The sequence below is a fragment of the Apus apus genome, chromosome 1 (assembly GCF_020740795.1).
Source record: "Apus apus isolate bApuApu2 chromosome 1, bApuApu2.pri.cur, whole genome shotgun sequence".
NCBI lineage: Eukaryota > Metazoa > Chordata > Aves > Apodiformes > Apodidae > Apus > Apus apus.
This window is the reverse complement of record NC_067282.1, coordinates 154,559,748-154,576,974: the sequence shown is the minus strand read 5'-3', so window position 1 is coordinate 154,576,974 and position 17,227 is coordinate 154,559,748. Positions and strand designations below refer to the sequence as shown.

Below are 17,227 nucleotides of genomic sequence, written 5' to 3'. Positions count from 1 at the left end.
TTATGCAACAGGGGTTAATCCCCAGCTCAGCAGATACACTTCTTGTAGAAGATGGCTGCACAGGGCTTGACAGCTATAACTCTTATTTTCCCAACACCCCCCATACTGTCAAACTGAGGTTCTAGCCCCCCATAGCAGGTGTTGCCAGGTTTTTTGGATGCTTAACTTGAGATGCTGACACACAGTGCTGCTTTTACAGAGATGACAAACACTCAAATTCTGAGGTTATCAAATTACCAGCTCTTCAGAACAAGCAAAACTAGGAGCTGCAATCATGACTGGTGTGTCAATGTCTGAATGCCAATGCCCATGTAGTACATGGGTGGGAAAGACATAGGGCAAACACATCAGCTTTCCCAGCTGCCACACGACCACAATTCACAGAATCATAAAATGGGACCTGAAAGATCCAACTCTTGGTTTTGTGCATAAACATCTCGTCTGCCATCTTGTCCCATACAGGACAAGAACTGAGTCCAAAGAGTAACGAAAAAGCAGGAGAAGTCAGCTTCTTGGGACCTAGCCAACTAGGACAGCCGTCACATAGTCAACAGAGAAGATATTGTCTGCCACGATAGGAATGTACAAAGGCTTCTGTTGTGAATACTTTTATTGTGCACATATAGGGCATAGTACATGTACAGATTAAACCTTTGACCGCTGTTTTAATGATTGACAATATTATGTACATAGCTACCAGTGATTATAACACAGTTATAATTAAGATGCCAGTGCTGAGCTTTCATGCAATGTAACCTACTAACCAGGTATTTGCATCGAGATGGACTAGTGTGCAGCGGGGAAACTTTGCAACCTCAGTGAAGGGGGAAAAAAAAAACAAACCACAAAAAAAAATGTGACAAGTGATGCAAAGGTAGTCCCAGACTGATGCCACAGCAAGTCTCCAAGCAATAGCTACTTTGGAGAAATTCCCACCATTTTTATTGCTGAGCATGAGTTTACAGGGGACAGAACACCCTCTTGGTCAGGTGGGGTCAGCTGTGCCAGCTGTGTCCTCTCCCAGCCCCTTGCTCCCCCCTGCCACCCTCCAGACAGCCCTGCTGCTGTGCAAGCATTGTTGGAGTACTGCTAAAACACTGGTGTGCTATCAGTTGTCTTTTGGTCATAAACCACACTTCAGCATAAGAGTGGCTGTGAAGACAGTTAACCTAGCCCAGCCAGACCCAGTACACCATAGGATCACACCCTTGGGCAAGTCTGGGAGCAGGCAGGCCATGCTGTGCTGAACCTGTGCAGAGGTGCTGTAAGCAGGAGGCAAAGAATTGAGCTTTTAGGAAGGTGGAAAATATCAAGCCCAAATCAGTGATGTACAGAGTACCCACAGCTGGGCAGAAGGGCTCAGGCAACAGCACAAGCACTATCTGTGTCTGTAACCTTACAATCTGGCAATCGTATCAGCCCAGTTAATGAGATCAAACCACCCAATGGTTTAATGGAAGCAACAGCCCCACACATTTTGTAGTCCCTAGACTACATTGAGATGCTGCTTCACAGTGTATCTTGATTTGTTTTAATTACACACAATCTATACAAGTGATGTTCTAAAGACAACTCGAATCCATTGTATGTCACTGTCGCAAGCCGGTACCCGGAGGCTCCCGGCTGTCAGGATACTTTTGCGACTCCCCCTCCCGATGTGGAGGGGTTTGTGAATAAGACCGAGGGTCACCTTTGGCAGAGCTAAACCTGAACTCCAGATAAAGAGACCTGATTTCAGAGGAAGAGAGGATGTAGCTGAAAGAATCACAGAATTACCTTCAAGATCACCAAGTCCAACTGTTAATCTAACTCTGACAAAATAAATCATATCCCTAAGTACTATAAAACTCTTAAAGAAATAGCTGTAGGCTGGAATACGTGGAAGTTAGACACCAGTCCACAAGCTGTGTATCTAAACACAAGAAGGGTACAGATTATTACATTGGTGGTATGGACTATTGTGTTCAGAGATACAACAGGGCTAAGCTAGAAGGGCAAGAGATAAAGCAGCAGACAAACCTGCTGCCAGACACCACTGAAACAGAGATGTTGGACTGAAAGGCTGGTTGGTGAGGAATGGAAGGAGCCAGAGAATCACACTAGAAAACTGTTTACCTGTGGGAGCAGAAGGCTGGATGATGGACTTTATGTTCAATTTGCCTTCACTATTGTAATAGTTATCGCCTCCCACTAAAGCAAGGTTCTCCCTTGAGTTACAGTTTCCGCTGCTTGATGTACTGAGCTTTTACACAGCTAAAAAATCCATTACAACTTCCTGACTTTGTTTGGAAGTAACGTCAGTACATGTGGCTTTAAATTCAGTGAGCCCAAATTTAATACACACCTTCAGCTGGCGTTTCCTCCCCAGCTTTGTGTCTGGCATTGACACTGTACAGGAGCCAAGCCATTCCATCCCTTCCTCATCTACGTACTGAGCATCCTGCTTTTCTGTACAATAGAAAGAAAAAAGTGCTCTTGTCTGATCTGGTTCTACTGGATAGAAATCATAGCAGGAGACTTTACTTATATCCACTGACTCCTCAATTCCCACCAACTTACGGAAGAGATCTGTGCAATAGACATAGCCATCAGCTTTTGACACCCTTCTTTTACTGGGGTCATGGATAGCAGCATTAAAATCTTCAGCTACTGCTAGACCATACGTCCGAGCGCTGACTCGGGAGGTAACAATATTTGGATTGACACCAAATAAAACAGCCCCTTTTACAATGGCTGCTTGGGCCTCCAGTGGACAAAGAATATGGTGCTTCTTGCCAAAGGCCTCGCTGATCGCATCTCTCAAGATGATGCTAGATGCAAAGCCTCCCACAAGCAAAATGTACTGGACTTTAGTCATCTCGGGCTTGCCAAGAATTTCCCTCAAAGTACGAATGATATTTTTGATACTGTAGTCAAAAAAGCTCTTCATTTTCTCATAGGTAATCTTGATCATCCCATCACACCACTCAACACCTTTTGCTTTTTTGAAGAAGTGGGAGATTTCCTTCTTGCGCTCTGCCATCCTGGTCAAGTTGTAGTAGCAACGTATGTACACTGCCTCCCTGTTAGAAGAGCATTTCTGCAGACTGAAGTTGTACATCATATTTTGTAATTCAGTAGGGTGTTTCTTTACATATTCATCCCACACGCCATCACTGAATATCTCCTTGAGCAAATCAATGAAGTTTTCATCCACTCTGTTGCCTCCCCACCCACCTCCAGTTGCCTTGTGCAGCTCCTTCAGGTAACGGTTTTCTTGAATCTCGTGCACCGTGATGTCTATTGTGCCACCTACACACATACAAACACACTAATGAAGTTTGCTGTTTTCTTTAAAGTACATGAGGTCCTTACTTTCCGCTGAATATAGTCCTACTTTCTGAATTCCTGGTTCACAAGTGCATTTTCCTGCTGCTTTCTTTTCTCATCCTCACTCCTCTGCTATTGCCTGCACAGCATTAGATTTCCTAAGCTAAGGTGTTTCTCTTTATAAGCCTGATTTCTCAAGGATCCCACAGTAACTGCTGAGGAGAGCTGCAGGCTCTGACTCCCTGCACAAGCCCATTTCCTTTGTGATCACAAAAGGAGACTGGCCTCCTCATGTAGATAATTGACTCCTGCCTTTTGCTACAGAAGCTCTGAGTTAAGATGAGCAGCAGGGGTGAGACTCTTAGAAAGTTGTGGTCCTCTTGATGCCTTTTCAGTATTTGTTCACAATCACCAGACTGCTCTTGGCAGGAAATTCAAATTACACTGAAAAATCTTGCACAGGAAATTAGAGAAATTACTGAGTGCTCCATCAAATGTCCTTAATGATTTACTCTACAGGGCCTGCTAGCTCAGCTTTTTGGTCAGTTCACTGGGCACTATGCCTGCTCCTACAGAGCAGGCTGTGAGCTCTGACTCTACCACAGCAGGTGGATGCACATCAGTGGTTGATGCTGGGACACAGTGCAGATTGATCCATCTTTTCCTCTCTTTTTTCTGGCATGAATCTCATTAGGTGATAAATAAAAATAAAAACCCCATGACAAAGAGAGCAGTGGAGTCCAAGCTCCAAGCATTGCAGTTCTTCGGGGTCCACTGTGTCAGACACTGTGGAACAGCCATGCTCTGTGCCCAGCAAAGATGGTACCTGATAAGCAAGGAGAATTTTACCTCCACAGTCAACGACAATATACTGGATCCCAGGGGAGTCTTCAAACTTCTTCTTGTCACTGGTGTCTGCCATAAAACCTTCCTGTGGAAGCTGTTTGCACCAGAGTGATGCAGCCTCCGGCTCCAGGGCAATAATCAGCTTGTCAGAAAGCATGTTAGAGATGAGTCCTGCCTAAAACCACAAGGGAGAAGTGTCAGTTCAAGAAAAGGTGCTGTGATCACTGCTGTATGAATGCTACCTGCTAGGGAGGCTGTTCTCACCCCAGGAGACCATGCTGGGGTGGTGGTTCTTGCAGTGTTGATCTCCACGGGGCTCACTTCTACACAGCAGTGGGGTGAAAGGGCAGAGTGGTTGTTACTGATGGTTTGGGACATCGTCTCCCCCCACCCTCCCCCAACATGGGAGATTGCTCTCCCTGGTAGACTGAAATTTGAAATACAGGTGGTTGAAAGGTTGAGGAGTTCCTCTGGATAAAGAAATCTCTGAAGATAGTTTGATGAAGTGGGATAACCCCTGCTTTTACCTCTTTTGCCGCCAGCCGCATAAACTGCCTGGCAGCAGTGCTCCATATGGCCGGGACAGTAATGACCCAGGTGATCTCCTCCTGGTCACAGACAATCTGGAAAGAGGCCTCTTGGATGGTGTTCAGGGCATGTTCCTTCAGGTAGCGCAGGCTTTCGGAAAAGACTGTCAGGGCAGGAAGTGTCTTTCCATTGCTGGCTTTCAGTTCCATGCCAGATGTGACTTTCTACAAAACAGTGTCTCAGGGTCACACATTGCATTCTCAAGATTACACAGTCCCCTTCACGCTGAGCACTGCACAGCATATGGCACAGAGGAAGATCCTGTCTCCAAACCTGAGTAAACTCCCAGCAATGGCTTCAGTATTGTGGCTGACTGCAGTCTGATTGACACAGGTCAGCTACCAAACCACTTACCCACAACGTCTATGATCCAATAGGCAAAATACCAATGTGGTCAATAAGTCACCAGTTTCTCCTAGGCCACATTCTTAAAGACCCTGTAGATTCTCCTGAGCAGCCAGTGAGGAGAACTGTACCTTCCGTGTGACACCACCATACATTTCCCACGTGTATGCACAGAGACTTCAGAGCTCTCTGGTTGCACCTGTACTTCTCTGTGTGGCATTGACAATACATGCTGGACAAACATGTCCACGTGACACTTTCTATGGACATTCAGAAATTATCAATGTGTCTGGGAAATGGTGGACCCCTTTCTTGTCACTGAACCTTTCTAATGTTTGCTCAGAGAGGCTGTGGAATTTTCATTCTTGGAGATACTCAAAAGCTGGCAGAACAATAGTCCTCAGCAACCAGCTCTAGGTGGCCCTGCTTATCATGAGGGTCGGAGCAGGTTCTTTCCAACCTTAACTGTTCTGTGATCCTGTAAAGAAATTTCCTTTAATCATTTGCTCCTTGGGTGCAGTGAAATAGGGTTTGTTGTGGTTTAACCCAGGAGGGAGCTAAATACTACACAACTGTTGGCTCAGTCCTGCCCTGCAGTGGGACAGGGGAAAGAATCAGGAAAAAAAATTGTAAAACTGCTGGTTGAGACAAAGACTGTTTAACAGGACGGAAGAGGAAGGGTAAATAATGATAAAAGACTACACAAAAAAAGTGATGCACAAGGCAATTTCTCAGCACCCACTCATCAACACCCAACCAGTCCCTAAGCAGCACACACAGGCCCCCCATACAACCCCCCTAGTTTTATTGTTCAGCATGCTCAGCATGTTATCATATGGAATATGCCTGTGGCCAGTTTGAGTCATCTGTCCCAGCATTGTCCCCTTCCAGCTTCTTGTGCACCCCCCCAGCCTCCTTGCTGACAAGGCATGAGAAGCTGAAAAGTCCTTGACTTAGTGTAAGCACCAGGTGGCAACAACTAAAACATCAGCGTGTTTTCAACATTCTTCTCATCCTAAATCCAAAATACAGTATTATACCAGCTACTAGGAGAGAAATTTAACTCTGTCCCTGCCAAAACCAGGGTACCCTGCTTGAGCAGGGGAGTTGGAGCAGGTGACCTACAGAGGTCCCTTCCAACCTCAACTGAGCTGTGATGCTGCAATGAAATTTCTCTTAACCATTTGCTCCTTGGGTGCAAAGAAATGAGACTGAACTAATACCCCTCTCCAAAAGTGAGTGAGAACCCAGCACTCCACAGGTGACACTGTGGCAAACCACACCATTCCCAGCTTTCCTAGAAGTCTTCACAGGAGACCTCCCACCCATCACCACATCCAGTTCAACACTGGGGAATGACAAAGAGCAGACGGAAGACTTTATTTAGGGCTGGCCCTGTGCTTTGGGTTATTCCATGCTTTGTGAAGCCCTGTGGAACCTCAGAGCACAGACAAGAAGGCTCTAAGCTATCCTAACGTTTGGCTATACAAGCAAACCCAGGAAAAGCTGTAAACAATTCTGAACTAACACAAAGCCTTAAAAAAGAAACACTAGCTACTACAGGCTTGAAGGAGAGCTAGCCACCCTTAAAGTGGCTTCAGCGTACCCTTTCAGGGGAGGGAGAGACAAGCTAGAAGGAGGTATGTAACATGGGAGGAACCCTTACAGTGATCCCAAGGTTGCCCATCTCATTCGAATTACAGGTGTGTTCACTTGTTGAGGACTGAGGCAGGGAGCCCCAGAGGGAGGTTAATTTCTCTGCCAAGCTCTGGAGCAGGGCAGCTTTTGTTAAGAACGAGTATTTGGCATCACCAAGGTGTGCAGTCAGGTTTTATTGTCTTTAGACAATGAATAACATCATAAAGGAAGGGCCTCTGAAGCCTTTGACTAATTAACAAAATAATTTCTTCTTGCCCAGGGAAGTGGTGGAGTCACCATCCCTGGAGGTATTTAAAAGACCTGCACTTAAAAGACCTCAACTGTTCCACTTACTGTGTTGTACAGCTTCATCTTGAAGTTCTGGAAGAAGTACCAGCTGTCAGCTTCGCTGGAGGGCAGGCTCTTGTATTTCATCACAGCATCGTAGCCAAACTTCCTAAACAGCTTGTCCTGGTTGAACAAGATGCTGGTGGGAGTCTTCACAGTCTTGAGCCCATGCTCCATTCCCCAATACACCTGGCGGATCTGGTCTGCACCTGAAGCGAGGGAAAAGCAGTACCCACTGTAAGATGTGCCAAAATCTATAGCAACGACGAAGAGTGACTTGGTGGCCATGGCTGACAGAGGTGCCGAGCCAGGCAGCCCTGAGAGCTGCAGAGGACGGAACAAACAGGGCTGGGAGGAAACTGAAACTGCTCTGGCCCCGTGGCAGAGTGAAGCAACTCCTCTGAACTTTAATAGCTGAAGAGTAGTGCAAAGAAAGCATGCCTTTTCCAGTAAAAAGGAGGGGCTTGTTTCTGTTATTTATAGCAGAACAGTTCTGCTGGGAAAGCAAGGAAGCACCAGAAGCTTACAGCCACTTCCTGCGCTCCCAGCAGCACAGTCCCCTGTGCTGCCACTCGTTTCACCAAACATTTTCTGCTGCCGTAAAACCATGGGTACCCCTGAGGGTTGCCCCTGCAGCGGGATGGTGTTTGGAGGACAGGACACTGACCCTCAAGAGATGACCACAAAAGGCAGCAGGTATGTTGCACGGGGGGGTGTCTCTGGCTAACCTTTCCATGTTTAACCTTAGTAGGTCTGAATATTTCTGCAAAGCCCCTTGGTGGGTGACTGCAAGTATTTCCTGACTCTGAACTTTTTCAGTAAAAGCTCTGTTTTGTGCTTCCTACCCTTCCTGTACATCACAGGGACAGGTAATTTCCTCAAATTCAGCTCAAGGGGTGAGAGAGATTCTAAATGCATCTGAGAAGAAGAGAAATTGGAAAGAAAACATTAAAAGTGTAACTGATCCTGGACTTCAGGAAGTCGGTCTCTGACCTTATCAGTTTTGCAGGAAAGGCTGACTTAAATACAGATGTTATGCTGGATTGTTTAGCTTAAAGAAAGAAAAAGTTACCTCAGAGGAAGAGTGGAAATTATTTAACTGGAAAGTTACCTTGAGAACACAGAGTTCTTCTCCATCAAAAAACTCCACACCCGTATGTTGCAAAGTTGGTTTCAGCAGAATAGCCACCTGCATTTGCTGTTCTTCACACTCTGCGGGTCTGGGATAATTTTTTGGGAATTGTCCCTGTATCCTGTCCACTTCATCCAGCTGTAATGATTGGTCTACATCTATTTCTTGCAAACCCTGGCCTGTGCCATCTTCTGAACTATGCCAGGCATCATCCTGGAGAGTGCTAGCTGACTTGTGCCAAAAAATGCATCCAGGAGTGTGCTGGCCCATCATGTACTCTAGAGCCTTTACCCAGGCTCTGATCTGTTTGCTAGTGTGGATGTAGCCATGGAGCCTCTGCTCACGGGCTGTCTTTTATAAGGTACCTGTTTAGAGTATGTGATTTCTTTCCCTTCATTTTAATAATTCAACTTTTTTTTTTTTCCTTCAGACAAATAAATAGCACGTGCCAATTGTCAGTCTACAGACACAGCACTTCAGGGCTGGAGGCAGCATGTCATATTCCAAAAGAATGGATGGGGCTAATGGAAAAAGAAATCACGTGAGTCTGGTGAACAGAAATTACAGTTTTTAGTGTGGCCCCTGATGATCAGCTGTAGCTGGTGCATGCTAGGACAGGTCAGACAGAAGATTACCAAGAAGCCAAACACAAGGAGGGCTCTGAGTTAGCACCAAGTTTTGTCCGGGCTATAGTGAGAACCCAAAGTCAATTTACAGAAGCTGTTTGATCTGCACCAGAGAACACGCAGGTCTTACACTTTGGGAGTATTTTATTTGCACTATTGGTACTGATTAATAGAATCCCAAACCACCCACCTGGCAAAACACGACCTTGGGAATTTTTGGTCTCCAGATTTTTTTTTTTCCCCTATGGGCTGATCAGGAATTGGAGGGAGGCAGTTTAGCTTGTGCATTTCTTGGGACTTTAATGGATACTTGCCTACTGACTGTAATGCGGTTTATTATTTCTTCCCCTGATAGGCAGATTAAAGACACGTTAAGAAATCTGGTTTTCTCTGTTGATGCTCTACCACAAGCTCTGGAGTGTTGCTGCTGGTAACGTAATTCTTTATATTAAGAATGTATATAGGAGGGGAAAATCATTAATGTTTCTGCAACTGCCACTGAACCACACTCAGGCCTTGGTTATCACAGCTCTGTCCCGCAGGACAGACTGAATCTTCATTCTCCTGTTTGACTGCATTGTCACAACCATGCATGAGCTGCCTCTGAAACAGGTTTGTCCTGGAGTTCAGATCAGGGTACATGACCTGGGCGCATGACCTGGAAACATGTCATGTTGTGAGATGAACTTTCATTTCCATTCAAATACTTCTCTGAATATGTAATGACTGCCTTAATAACAGCAGCCCTCAGTATAAAGGTACCCAGCCTAATTTAGAAAGGGGAGGCTGTAAAAACAGATCTGAGGACGGTTTCAGTAAAGGTGCAGAGGCAGTCCTGGGTTTTTGTAGTGAAAACTGCCCGTCTATGAACTAAGGGAGTGCTGAGGGAAGACAGTGGAGGAAATACTGACAAGAAGGAGGGAAACTGTTAATCAGGAGGAAAGAAAAGGAAATAATAGTCTAATGAATGGCACTCTGAGAATAAAATGCAAACATAAAGAAATCATTCTCAGTGACTAAGGCCAGGAGTGAATAAATTTCAAATAGTAGTGCTGGATGTCCACACCCTTCCTGAACAGCTTTGTCGAGAAGAGCCTTTCCTGTTGGGATTTCCATGAAGACAGACTGTGAGACAGGCACCTCTGCTGCAAAGACAGGCTGAGACAGTTGGGGCTATCCAGCCTGGTGAAGTGAAGGCTCCAGGAAGACCTTATAGCTACCTTCCAGTACCTGAAGGGGCTACAGGAAAGCTGGGGAGGGGCTTTGCACCAGAAAGAGTACTTATAGGACAAGGGGTAATGGTTTTAAACTGAAAGACGGTTTAGGTTAAACATCAGGAGGAGATTCTTTACCATGAGAGTAGTAAGGCACTGGAATAGGCTGCCCAGGGAGGTTACAGATGCCCCCTCCCTGGAGGTGTTCAAGGCCAGGTTGGATGAGGCTTGTGCAGCCTGGTCTAGTGTGAGGCCTCCCTGCTCATAGAAGGGAGGTTGGAACCTAATGATCTTTAAGGTTCCTTCCAACCTTAACCATTCTATGATTCCATGATTTTAGTTTCTGATCACAGCTGGAGAATTTGCAGGGTCATGAAGAGTTTGCAGGTGTGTAATCATGAGCAGCTGGGTAGTGAAGGAATACTCAGACTTTCTGAAACCTTGGAGCTTTCTGCTGGAGTGGCTCAAGTTTGAAACTTGGGCTGGTGTAAGGCAAAGGTTCCCAGACAGTGGACCTAGACTCAAATGATCACCAAGCTCAGGCACTTGTGTCCTTGAGTTTTTGTCTAATTACAGCAGGCTGTCAGGATCCAGATTAGACCTCCCAAATTCAGGTCCTCATTCTTGTTTTTTTCCCAGGTCTGTCTAATTAACATAGATTTTTTTCCCTATCTAGCAAACACGCTGCATGTGGTCATTGTGAGATGCAGGTGACCAGAAAACCTAACCATCCTTGCCAGGAGGGATACAGGAGCTATCAGGGGTGAGTACTGGGTTTTTATGAATTTTCTCTTCTCAATATTGTCCTTTCACCCACCGCCAGTCATATTCTTCCACTATGCATAATACACCTTCCACCTCCAAGGCTAGACAAGCTTTGAACATAACATTTCTGTGCGTGGTAACAAAGGTAATTTAATTGACAGAGGAGAAACTTGGTGGGGTAATTCACAAGATCAGAATATTTATATAAATTGGCCTGGCTTACTCTGAAAGAAGGGGAAAGAAACGTGAGGGCTGCATGTCCTTGTTCTGAGATCTGTAATACAGAAGAAGGTACCATCTCTAAAAACCTCTGGTGAATTATAAAAAGCAAAATGTTTCCAAAACTTCTAGAGAGTGAGTCTGCAATCAACCTAGGATAAGTGCGTGGAGAGGTCTTTTGTAAACTCTATAGTATCACTTAAAAAGCAGGCATTGGAAATGGGAGAACTGAACCCACTGGGGGAATAGGAGACTGACATCACCCAGATATCAGTGAAGAAAGGAATCCAGGAGAATGGAACTCTTGGGAGAGTTTGGGATGTTTGGTGATAATGTTTTGATTGTTTAAGATGGAGAAAGCAGCTAGCAAAGAGAGGAGAGCAGATTCTAACAAGTAGAGAATACTTGTGTTTTCTTCAGCCTCTGATCCTTACAGCCTGACCTCCCCTTGTCCTGTTGTAAAAAGCTTTCCCCTTGATTTGAGCACAAATCCTATGGGGGCTTCCAGGGGATGTTGTTAATCTCCCCTGGAGTTTTTCCTGGGTGCTTTGCACTTTCCCACCTCACAGCTATTTTGCTGGTATTCAGACTATTTAGTAGAGTCAAGTCCACTGTTACTCCATTGTCCAAGTACCAATAAGGAGTCCTCAGAAAATAAATTTGTTTCAGAGAAATTCCTGGACAGGCCACCCAGAAAGAGCTTCAGCAGGAAGAGGAAATTAAGGAGCTGAAAAAGAAGAACAAAAAGCTACAGGAACGGTAAGGTATTTATTCAGATTTCTGATGCAATGTGTGTTTCTACACTGAAAAGACACATACTTCTTGCTTCCTCCAGTCCTTAGAGACTCTTTGTTTCTCAGCAGACAGCCTAGACACCTTCTCCCCAGATTTTCAACCTGCCAGCATCTCTTTGTAACTGATTTCTGGAAGGTGGCTTGGGTTGTTCTGGAAAGGGAAGGAGATAGTCCCAGGGTCAACATAAAAGAAACTAGCCTGCAATGACATAGTCAAAATGTCACTCTTTGACCAGATTCCACTGTGATAATGCAGAACTCAGCTGAAAAAGCACTATTTCCCATAGGAAAGCTACTTGCCTCTATATAATGTGGTTGAGAAGTGCATTGTAGAAAACATGGGATTCCTGAAATAGACTCAGCATGCTGTAAAATGGTTATGCTTCTTCCTTGTGTCATCTTGTCTTAGCTAAGTTTTTTAATATCCTTCTTTTTCTAGAATAGACATGCTCCTGCCTAAAGTGATGAGCATGCACCAGCACTCTGAGAACATGAATGACCCTTTCCGTTTGTCTGCTGTGCTGGAGAAGTATGAGAGGTTCATGCTACAGGGCTGGGGAAAATTCAGGACCTCCCGAGGCTCCTGTGTGTCATATGAAGATGGAAGCAAGTTAATTAAGGTTTGTTCATGTCCATTTTTTCAATCTGACTCTTATCAGATCAATATGGTGTCATCAGTATAGCAGGCTTTGAGTGCTGGCAGTTCTGTATCAGACAGGTTTGGGGACTGAGTCTGGGTCTCTGATTTTCCAGTCCAGAAGGGCCTGCATAATGCTGTAGAGAGCAAACTGTCAGTGACCTGCTTCCTCCTGCCTTTTAGAAGGGAAAATCCCAGTCCCACATCTCACTCATGTTAGGTACAAGTGGGAAAACATAGTTCAGCTTCCTTATGGTAAATGCTTTAAGTACTAGACAGGAGATGTTGTTCTGGTGTCCGACTCACTGCTTTGTTGCCTGGTGGATCTGAAGGAATATATCAAAATGCTACACCTTAAAGACAAGACGAAGGTGAGGCCGTTATTAGCATTGGCTGTGATGATAAAGCCCCATAGATGCTGAAGAATGGGATCCAACATGCAAACATCTTGATGAAACAGTCTATTTCCCAGGTACTGAAGATATATTTCAACCAAATAGCGGCCCCACAATTTACTCTAATGCAGATGTGGTTTCAGCACATGCTTTCCACACTACAGCTCTTGTTTCACTGTGACCACTCCTGTAATTAGCTGCTGTCTTCACGTTGCAGAAGCTGTTTGATGCTTGCGAGAAAGATATGGAGCAGAGAAAAACCGGCATATTGAAATTGCTTAACCTTCCACCTTCCGATTACAGTATGACCAACAGCGAACAGGTACTTGATGTTTCTGTGTAGCTGGACTCTGCCAGTGGGAATAAAAGGGCCACCTGTGTCTGCAATTAATTTAGAACTTAGTTTCTGCTAGGGACACTGCTCAAAATATATTTGCAGTGGGGATAACTTGACAGCGGGGATAACTTACGAGCTGAGAGGGATGGGAGGGTGTTGAAAGCTGAGCTCGGGCAACCTTTCTGTGGAGCATGATACACAGACATACACTGCATGTCTGAATTGTCCAGCTGGCTGAGGCACATATATGAGTGCAGAACACATTTTCCAGCCCTGTGCTGCTTTTATGGCACCTTCCTCCAAAGCTTGAAGCAGGTACTTTCTCCACTGCTGATGGACACAAGCTGAGAAACAAAAAATTCCCCATGCTCAGGTCTGCACTGCAGGCCACACCACATGTTAACAGTCTGCTTTGTGCTGTGCTTGCTTTGTAGGAGGTCATGCAAAAGATAAGGGAAATCTTGAGACATCCCTATTGCCAAAACAACTCAGAGATTTACAGCAAAATTGCCAGGGTGAGTAACAATACAGCCAAGCAACATTGGGGGTGGTTCCATTTTCTGGCATGTCTGTGCAGCTTGGTATATAAAAAAAAAGAAGTGATGTCTTCCTTCTGCTTGGGGTTGTTTTCCACTCATGATGAGGGTCTTCCAGCCTATATACTCCCAAATGTTCTCATGTGGAGATGAGGCTTCTCATAACTCCTTTTTACACCACCCTTTCCTGACAGCTGGCTGTTTTTGCAGCAGTTGAATTCAAGGCTACATTTCCAAGCCCTATCCAAGCTGACCCTGAACACAAGCAGCCAAACCTGTGGGGAGGCAGGGAAAAGCTTACAGAGATTATTGGTGTGCACAGAGCCCGAATACTTTCTTTGCTGAGGGACTACAGTCTAGCCATTTGTTATTTGTTAGTTTGTTTCTAGGAAATGTATCTATATATGTGTCGTATGTATCACATATATGAAGATTCCAAAGTGCAGCTTTCTCCTTTTACAGCTTGCTGGGCCTTTCTGGAAGCTCAGCCTTAGCAAGCTGTTTGCAAATCTCTCTATGAGGCTGGATGCTGGAACAGCCCAGAAGCCAGGACTTAATAAAAGAACCTTTCAATGAGCCTGGGTCCCTACCTGACCCATTCAAGCAGTACCATCAGCTGGTACTGATGTGCCAGTGAAGTTCTTCAGTGCTTAGTTGCTGTGGAGCAGCTGCAGAGAATGAGAGCAGGGAGGCAATGTGACTTTACATGATTGTAACGTTACAAAGCTTTGCAAACTTTTCTCACTTGATTTCCAGCAAGCTGCCCCTGGCATCAAGTTCGACTCTCTAAAATTGGAGTTCGCACAGCAGTGCTGTGAAGTTTATTGCTTGCTGCTTCTTCAGGACCCACCGATTAAAGCTGCGTGGCAGTCAGAGGGAATCTCAGACTTCTGTGCAGAGCACGTGGACAAGAAAAGTTCTGCACTATGGAGACAAGCAGCATTTCTGTGGCCTGTAATGAAATGTGAGGGGAAAGTCATTATGAAAGGTGTAGTCTGGGATTAAAAGTAGCATGATTTCAGAGTCAGGCTACTCATAAGACCACAACAAGATGAAAGAGCTGTGGCTCAATATGCTGGTTTTCTTTCTCCCATGAATTATTAAAAATAGAAGAAGCAGCAGCATGCATACTTTTTACTTAACATTTGTTCCTTGACATCTCTAAATATTGTCCCAAAAGCAGCACCCATCACCCACTGTGTTGCAAGAAGCTGACCCGCACACAGAGTCGAGATGCTTTAATACTCAGTTCCGCACAGGAAAGGGTGGGATTCCACAAAGCTCACTCAGCTTCCTGAACAACAGGGCCTGTGTGAGAAAGAACTTTATCTCTAACATGATTCTATCATTCGCACACATCATTGCTTAATTAATCTCTTGCTTCCATTTAAAGTGACAAGGCTCAAAAATGTTACTGCGCCTGCTAAAAGAGTAAGGGGCCTGTTGTTAGTAGGGGTCCCTCTAACCTATGGGTAGATTTTAGTATGCTAATAGCTCATGAATGCATTAATGTTATGTTAATATGGTGAATCCAATTGCTCAGTGTTTTCTACCCAGTGCTCAAGACTGTAACCAAGATAAGCTGTGGGGAGTGCTGCTTTCCAACCATTTCATCTACCTAGCAGATGTCCTGCAGGCCTGTCTCAAGGCCAGGCTGTTGACCACTTTGCATGTGTTTTTCTCTAACTGGTATCTGGCTTTGTCTAATTATTACCTAGCAGATGTCCTGCAGGCCTGTCTCAAGGCCAGGCTGTTGACCACTTTGCATGTGTTTTTCTCTAACTGGTATCTGGCTTTGTCTAATTATCACTGTTTCTCTGTTATGTAAGCTCTATTTTTATTCTGTGTGTCCCTTTTGTTCTTTTATATGTGATTTTTCCCCAAGTGTTATTTTTTCCTGCTAAATATTACTTATTTCAATTAATAACCAACATAATAAACAGCGTTTGTGTGGAAAAAGACTCCGTGTTTCTAGCCCACCTTTCCTGCTCTTCACAAGTGGTTATGACATTGTCAGGTAACAGTGGGAACAGCAGTGGTATCACTACCCTTCCCTGCATGCAGAGCAGGTACATAACTGCAGGCTCATGCTTTCTGAGTTACTGAATAAGCACCAAGGATGAAGATGGCCTTTTGGGAAACAGGCATCCTTCTGGGGTAAAAATGTACTTAGTTGAGAAAGAGATGAAGGCATGAAAAGACAAGGCTTACAAAGGCTGCTACAGACCCTCAGAAGACAGATGTGTACCAGACCAGACACTGAGGAACTGCTGAAACATCTTTTTCCTCTTATATATATATGCTCAGCCCATCACAAAGGAGCAATAATTTCCCTCTCCTTGCAGAAGGTGTAATTTGGCCAGAGTGCATTTGCCCCAAAGTAGTGAATGGGCTGCCTGCCGCCTGCACAGCTACAGGATATTTAACCTCTCAGGACAGACCAGGTACTTCATCCATTAGCAATAAAGGTCCATTGATTGCCAGTGAAGTATCTGCCTCTGTGCATGACAATTCCATATCACCAGGCTCTCCCATTGCCTGGTGCAAAGGAAACATCTGGCCCCGGACTCAACCCAACCTCTTTTCCTAGTCTTGGTGCTACAGAGTGAGATTTCACCTGGGCTGAACATCCAGCACACCAGTGTGGTGAGGCCACACATTCATCCTTAAACCACTCCCTACCAGCCAAGTGACATGCAGGATCGAGAACCAAATGTTCCAAAAAAAAAGCACTTTGAGTACCAAATGGCCCAAAAACCTTAAGCACTTTGGAGCAATCAACACACCACCATTGTTCTCGAAAGGTCACTGGGGGCAGGGATAATGATTGTGGCTGCTGCTGTCCTGTGACAGCCTGAAGTTTCTGAAGAATGTTGATGAAGAACAGGTTGAGTCACACAGGTGTGTCCTGCCTTCCTCCATGTCCTATAGGATGGAATAATGTGCTAACCCAGAGTTGTCTTCCTTCTTTGGCTCTATAACATCATTAAGAGGCTTGGAGAAATGCTACTGCTGAAATGTTGTTCTCCTACAGCTTCTTCCACCCTGTACTGCCTGGGGACAAGTGGACTTTTCCATGGCCTGAGAAAGGTATTGTATTCCCCACCATCTCCTCCATTCCCTGTTTATCACTCGCCATGACCATGCAAGAGACTCCCTCTCACTTGGTCTCATTTGCTTTCTAAACCAAGCTAAGACAGTTCTGACCTAGACTTTGTTCAGATCTCAGTGGAGACTCTGAGACCTTTTCCCTGTTCATAGATTCTTCTTCCAGGAGAAGGGGGACAATCTCCACCTTATATGTCATGGATGGATAGCAAACAATGGGAGTGTATATTTGCTCATCCTTCCCAAAGACTACATCTCCTGCAAGACAAAAACTCCATACAAATGAATTCACATAGCCAAGTGGCTTAGATCCTCCACCTGGTATTCAGGAAGGATTCTTCTGTGTTACATTATCATGGCACCAGTGATGCCAGATTACCCCTGGAGCTG

The 17,227-nt window shown here is 45.0% G+C and overlaps 2 protein-coding genes across 3 annotated transcripts; one reads left to right on the top strand and one right to left on the bottom strand.

The window, feature by feature from the left end:
* Positions 1–592: 592 nt before the first annotated feature.
* LOC127392707 (heat shock 70 kDa protein 12A-like) lies at positions 593–8,433 on the bottom strand. Of its 2 annotated transcripts, XM_051636949.1 has the most exons (5): positions 8,186–8,433; positions 7,081–7,283; positions 4,683–4,907; positions 4,159–4,330; positions 593–3,291 (listed from the first exon to the last, which is right to left on the bottom strand). In XM_051636949.1, the coding sequence occupies exons 2-5, from the start codon at positions 7,249–7,251 to the stop codon at positions 2,246–2,248; spliced, it is 1,614 nt and encodes a 537-aa protein (XP_051492909.1). In that variant the 5' UTR covers positions 7,252–7,283; positions 8,186–8,433; the 3' UTR covers positions 593–2,245. The 2 variants fall into 2 exon arrangements, with proteins under 2 accessions (XP_051492909.1, XP_051492920.1); XM_051636960.1 differs by lacking the exon at positions 8,186–8,433 and having other exon boundaries at positions 7,081–7,466.
* On the top strand, positions 7,537–15,690 carry LOC127392778 (uncharacterized). The gene is made up of 9 exons (XM_051637128.1): positions 7,537–7,770; positions 8,637–8,747; positions 9,188–9,262; positions 10,723–10,809; positions 11,700–11,789; positions 12,264–12,444; positions 13,074–13,178; positions 13,628–13,708; positions 14,486–15,690. Exons 1-9 carry the CDS (start codon positions 7,682–7,684, stop codon positions 14,732–14,734), a joined length of 1,068 nt encoding a protein of 355 aa, XP_051493088.1. The 5' UTR covers positions 7,537–7,681; the 3' UTR covers positions 14,735–15,690.
* The last annotated feature ends 1,537 nt before the right edge of the window (positions 15,691–17,227 follow it).

What these genes read in the sequence shown, in the direction of transcription:
- LOC127392707 (XM_051636960.1), bottom strand. Translation starts at nt 7,362, where the DNA reads ATGGCCACCAAGTCACTCTTCGTCGTTGCTATAGATTTTGGCACATCT. An exon ending in TGCGGCTGGCGGCAAAAGAG is followed by an intron (nt 4,331 to 4,682) that starts GTAAAAGCAGGG and finishes TTGTGGTTTTAG; the next exon opens with GCAGGACTCATCTCTAACAT. An exon ending in TATTGTCGTTGACTGTGGAG is followed by an intron (nt 3,292 to 4,158) that starts GTAAAATTCTCC and finishes GTATGTGTGTAG; the next exon opens with GTGGCACAATAGACATCACG.
- LOC127392778 (XM_051637128.1), top strand. Translation starts at nt 7,682, where the DNA reads ATGGGTACCCCTGAGGGTTGCCCCTGCAGCGGGATGGTGTTTGGAGGA. An exon ending in ATGGAAGCAAGTTAATTAAG is followed by an intron (nt 12,445 to 13,073) that starts GTTTGTTCATGT and finishes TTCACGTTGCAG; the next exon opens with AAGCTGTTTGATGCTTGCGA. An exon ending in TTTACAGCAAAATTGCCAGG is followed by an intron (nt 13,709 to 14,485) that starts GTGAGTAACAAT and finishes CTTGATTTCCAG; the next exon opens with CAAGCTGCCCCTGGCATCAA.